Genomic DNA, 5,641 nt, shown 5'->3' with positions numbered 1-5,641 from the left:
ACAATGGTGATAACACAAAACCACACAAAACAGACTTTCAAGCACAATTTACACTTTTGGAGTTCCTTTTTGCTGAAATTTGCTTCTTCCTTCAATTCTTTCATCACAACGTTTAACTCATTGACCTCTGCTTTGGTTTTGCTTATCTCCTCTGCAATAATGGCTAGTCTTGGTAAAGCATCTTCTACTTCTTCAAACACGGCATCTTCAACCCACTTAAACAAATGACTCTAATGTCCAAAAAAAATGACACATAGTTAGCTTCTACTGATTTTATTACCTACGCAAGAGGATTCAAAACACTTACGTCTTTTTTGCTTGTCCATGAGTTGACATCCCGCTTGCTTGCACAACGAAAGAAAGGGCGTCCCGGGTTTTCTTGCGTTTTAGATGTAAAAGTCGTGACCCCTAAGCCACAAATGCACTTCGAAGGTACACCACGCTCACCAACGCCGCATGATGTGATAGAGCTCGAGCTCATCGGAACAGAGAGAGATTTCACAAACTGTTTTTTGAAATCGATTTGGGGATTGTAAACCTAGAAATCGATTTGGGGGGTTTTGTTTCTTCAANGTAGAGGAGGAAAATTGTGAAAATTTTGAAGCCGAGTTTGGACCAGGTGCGAGGGATGACAAGGGAGACGAGAGTGATGCAGATAGTGGAGATGATATATGGGATGAAGAGAGGATTCCTGATCCTCTTTAACACAGTGACGATGATGAAGAATTTGACGACGAAGGTGATGCTCCCCAAGTTGAAGATCCCGAAGAGATATTGAGCTTGGGAAAAACATTCACTGGCCCAAAAGAGTTCAAGATAGGTGTGTTAAGGTACTCTCTCAAGACTAGATATGATGTTAAGCTTTATAGATCTCAGAGTTTGAAGATAGGTGCTAAGTGTTCTGCGACTGATGTAAAGTGTCCATGGAAATGTTATGCTTCTTATGATAAGAAGAAGCATAAGATGCAAGTAAAGATCTACGATGATGAGCATGCATGTGTGAGGTCCAGATTCTCCAAGATGTTGAAGACTACGACAATTGCTTGGTTGTATAGAGAAAGACTGAGAAAAGATCCTAAAATTAGTAAACAACATATGGTTGCAGAGATCAAGAGAGAGTACAACTTTGAAGTCACTGGAGATCAATGTTCAAAAGTGAAGAAAAGAATTATGAAAGAAAGAAAAGTCACTCATGAAGAACACTTTGCACGTATATGGGATTATCAAGCTGAGATCTTTCGATCCAATCCAGGGACAACATTTGAGATCGAGACTATTCTTGGTCCAGCCATTGGCAGCTTACAAAGGTTTTATCGACTATTTATTTGCTTTAATTCACAGAGAGATTCTTGGAAGAATACATGTATGCCTATCATAGGTATAGATGGTACCTTTCTGAAATGGGATGTAAAGGGTCAGCTTTTAGTTGCTGTTGGGAGAGATGGTGATAATAAAATAGTTCCTATTGCGTGGGCTGTAGTTGAGATTGAGAATGATGATAATTGGGACTGGTTTCTTAGGCAGCTCTCTACAAAGCTGGATCTTCAAGATGGCAAAAACATAGCAATCATATCAGACAAACAATCGGTTAGTTAAAGGTTTATTTGTATGTTTCAAACATTATCATGGTTCTTGTCTCAAATCATCTAGTTGTTTACATTTTTCACATTTTCAGGGATTAGTTAAAGCAATTCACGAAATCATTCCACAAGCTGAGTATAGGCAATGTGCTAGGCACATCATGGACAATTGGAAGAGAAATAGTCATGACATGGAGCTACAACGACTATTCTGGAAAATTGCTAGAAGTTACACAGTAGGGGAATTTGGTGGTCATGTGGAAGCATTGAGGAGTTACAATCCAAGTGCTTATGATTCGCTACTGAAAACTAATCCGAGAACAGGGTCTAGAGCATTTTTCAGGATTGGAAGCTGCTGCAATGACAACTTAAACAACCTCTCCGATTCTTTCAATAGAACCATCCGCCAGGCCAGACGGAAACCTTTGCTAGACATGTTAGAAGATATTAGAAGACAATGTATGGTGCGTAATGAGAAGAGGTATGTCATTGCTGGTAGGTTGAAGACTAGATTCACAAAGAGAGATCATGTTGAGATTAAGAAGATGATTGCTGGATCGCAGTTCTGTGAAAGGTGGATGGCAAGGCATAATAAACATGAGATACGATGTGGTGATGTCAAAGTCTGTGTTGATATAAGTGATCGGACATGTGGCTGCAAGAAATGGCAGATGACTGGTATACCATGTGTTCATGCAGTATCTGTCATCATAGGAAAGAAAGAGAAGGTGGAAGACTATGTTGTTGAGTGGTACATAACTAGAATGTGGCAGTTAACTTATGCTGATGGTATTGCGCCTGTTCAAGGCAAGCGTTTGTGGCCAAGAGTGAATAGCCTAGGAGTGTTGCCACCTCCATGGCGAAGGGGCAATCCTGGGCGGCCAAGTAATCATGCTAGGAGGAAATCACAGTTTGAGTCTGCTACCAAGTTATCACGCATGAATCGAGTCATGACATGTTCTAATTGGAAGCAAGAATGACACAACAAACAAGCATGTACGAATCAGAGAGTTGCAACTCCACCAAGAAGAAGAAGGGGTTGACCAAGAAAAGTTCAGGTAAGATTATCCATTGAGTCTTTCAAATTATTTTGATTGGATGAAACCTGATATTTTGATTGAAATCAGGAGCCGAGGGTTATATAGTTTGGACAAGGACAACCATTGCAAGGAGAAACATCTCAGGGAGCTTCTCAACCATTGCAAGGAGAAACATCTCAGGGAGCTTCTCAACCGCCTCAAGGGGCTTCTCAACCGCCTCAAGGAGCTTCTCAACCACCTCAGAGAGCTTCTCAACCATCTCAGAGAGCTTCTCAACCATCTCAGGGAGCTTCCCAAACATCTCAAAGAGGACGGTCTCATCTAGGAGGATCACAAAGAGGACGATCACATCTAGGAGGAGCACAAAGAGGAAGATCCCATCTTGGAGGAGGACAAAGAGGAAGTTCTCATATAGGAGGATCACAAGGAGGAAGTTCACAGAGAGGAGGCTGGGAACCATGGTTTCACTGTTCACAGGGAGGAAGTTCACAGAACTAGTTTGTTTGTTTTTGGATTGTTCACTTATCTTAGAACCAGTTTGAATGTTGCTCGGATTTGGAATGTTTCTCGGTTTTTTTTGTCCAAAACATGTGTGTTGTTTGTTTTTGTCTTCGTATTCCATGATTTATATCATAAGACATGTTTCAAAATAGGCATTCAGACAAAGGTTTACAACACAAAACATAAGGTTTACATTCTTCAATAACCTAACATCAGTTTCTTCTTATCACCTTCCCTAAACAATACATAACCCAACACAATGGTGATAACACAAAACCACACAAAACAGACTTTCAAGCACAATTTACACTTTTGGAGTTCCTTTTTGCTGAAATTTGCTTCTTCCTTCAATTCTTTCATCACAACGTTTAACTCATTGACCTCTGCTTTGGTTTTGCTTATCTCCTCTGCAATAATGGCTAGTCTTGGTAAAGCATCTTCTACTTCTTCAAACACGGCATCTTCAACCCACTTAAACAAATGACTCTAATGTCCAAAAAAAATGACACATAGTTAGCTTCTACTGATTTTATTACCTACGCAAGAGGATTCAAAACACTTACGTCTTTTTTGCTTGTCCATGAGTTGACATCCCGCTTGCTTGCACAACGAAAGAAAGGGCGTCCCGGGTTTTCTTGCGTTTTAGATGTAAAAGTCGTGACCCCTAAGCCACAAATGCACTTCGAAGGTACACCACGCTCACCAACGCCGCATGATGTGATAGAGCTCGAGCTCATCGGAACAGAGAGAGATTTCACAAACTGTTTTTTGAAATCGATTTGGGGATTGTAAACCTAGAAATCGATTTGGGGGGTTTTGTTTCTTCAATTTGTAAAACGACGTCGTATTACAAATAATCAAGCGATGTCGTTTTCTCTAAACGTAGGAACTAACGGGCAATTAACTCCGTCGTCGAGAATTAACAGAGAGTTAACGTGATGCCTAAATCGACATGGTCAAATAAAGTTTGTTATTTTTTGTAAAAATCAGCCTAAATTTGGTGATTAAAATGACATTTTGAAAGTTCAGGATTTATTTGTCCCAAATTTGAAAGTTGGATATTTTTTTAGCAGTTTTCCCAATCACAAATCTATTCTGAATCCATAGATGTCTCGGACCACATGACAGGATTTGCAATATCTTTTTATAAGTTCTAGCATTTATATATATGGATTTTCTTGTTTTTCTCTTTCTCATCCTACATAGTTTACAATTAATTGTTTGATTGTTTTGGTCCCTTGTGTTAGAGTTAAGTATATCATTGTTTGTTTTGTAAACACTTATTAAGTTCATATTACCAATGTTTGTTTTGTAAACACTTATTAAGTTCATATTACCAGTTCTCATTTTTTTTTTCCTTACTAATTGTGAAGTTAAAAAAAAAAGGTTGAAAATGAGGTTTAAGCCAGTTTAGAAAGGAAATGAATGTGTAAAAAAAAAGAAGGGAAGATTACTCATTTCCATTCAAAACATTTACTCATTCAATTAACGAAAATAAAAACGCGGAATTTTTCATTATCTTTAAGCGTATAGACTTTTTTTTTTTTTCTTCTATGAGAAAAGAATTAAAATTTAAATAGAAATAAAGAGAGAGCCTTTTATTTGATTGGATATCTCGTTTTCAAGGAAATCGGTGTTACCGCATCATGAAATCTACAGTACATGGTGTCATGTCCTTTACCCTTAAAAGTGAACCTGTTTTGTTGTAACATCACCAATTGTTTCCTAACCTTTTTTTTAAATGGGTGGATTACAGACTTTTTTCTTTTATTTTTTATAAGGGTATTAGAAAATTTCATACCTTTGGTTGATACATTTCTATAAAGATTCGCACTAGGTTTGATAATTCATACTGTATGTTGGATATGTGATTTTTTTTCTTTTTTTTTTTCTTTTTAAATATCATCGTATTCAGATTTATACTTGAGATTTAATTACATCTTATATTATCCCAAATTGTATGAAAAAGTTTGGCACGCATATTACAAAAAAAAAAATAGATTAAAAAGTCGATTAGGTTTTAGAAATTACTTCGTATTTATTTATTATTATACTGAAATATTAATCAAATTGATATCATTAGTTAATTTGGACGTTCCGTGGAGCGGTGGAGACTACGGGCATCAAACGTTGATCGTTTGTTAGTTAGAGACTTTAAAAAGTAATTAAACAAATCTTAAAAGACATCGGGGTTAGAGATACTCTAGTCAAATACAAAATCTTGTTCTCATCTCCTCATGTTTTGTTTGTCGGCACTCGGCAGTTAAACATTTCATGGTTATAACTTATAACATAGTATTTCATTTTATCAAACTGGTTTTAATATTCTTTTACAAGATTACGTGGCATTTTCTCATAACTCTCTTCTCGAAGTTTGCCTAAATAACTCTTGTTGATTCTTAAGTATTTCTGTTGCACCTTCTAAAATATGTGTTGTTTTATTAAATAGGGTACAAACGATATTGTCCGGTTATAAATAAAGATCGCTAGCTACCCACTTCTTTTTTTTTTTTTTTTTTT

At 37.0% G+C, this 5,641-nt stretch overlaps 2 protein-coding genes across 2 annotated transcripts in view; one reads left to right on the top strand and one right to left on the bottom strand.

Moving 5' to 3' along the window:
- LOC104743466 overlaps nucleotides 1-2,560 on the top strand; it is a 3,015-nt gene extending 455 nt beyond the window's left edge. Inside the window, exons 2-3 of the mRNA XM_010464545.1 lie at nucleotides 711-1,587; nucleotides 1,676-2,560. Of these exons, the coding sequence (XP_010462847.1) occupies nucleotides 711-1,587; nucleotides 1,676-2,560 (1,762 nt within the window). The remainder of the gene's footprint in view (nucleotides 1-710; nucleotides 1,588-1,675) is intronic.
- Nucleotides 3,320-3,858, bottom strand: LOC109128869 (uncharacterized protein At1g43920, Chloroplastic-like). The gene is made up of 2 exons (XM_019236005.1): nucleotides 3,685-3,858; nucleotides 3,320-3,607 (listed from the first exon to the last, which is right to left on the bottom strand). Exons 1-2 carry the CDS (start codon nucleotides 3,856-3,858, stop codon nucleotides 3,320-3,322), a joined length of 462 nt encoding a protein of 153 aa, XP_019091550.1.

This window comes from Camelina sativa, chromosome 14, assembly GCF_000633955.1.
Source record: "Camelina sativa cultivar DH55 chromosome 14, Cs, whole genome shotgun sequence".
Lineage (NCBI taxonomy): Eukaryota > Viridiplantae > Streptophyta > Magnoliopsida > Brassicales > Brassicaceae > Camelina > Camelina sativa.
Note: the sequence above shows the minus strand (reverse complement) of the source record. Positions and strands in the feature narration are given on the sequence as shown.

Excerpts from the sequence above, each read along its gene's own strand:
- LOC109128869 (XM_019236005.1), bottom strand. The coding sequence starts at position 3,858 with ATGAGCTCGAGCTCTATCACATCATGCGGCGTTGGTGAGCGTGGTGTA. Across the intron at positions 3,608-3,684 it reads CATGGACAAGCAAAAAAGAC|AGTCATTTGTTTAAGTGGGT; the intron begins GTAAGTGTTTTG and ends TTTGGACATTAG.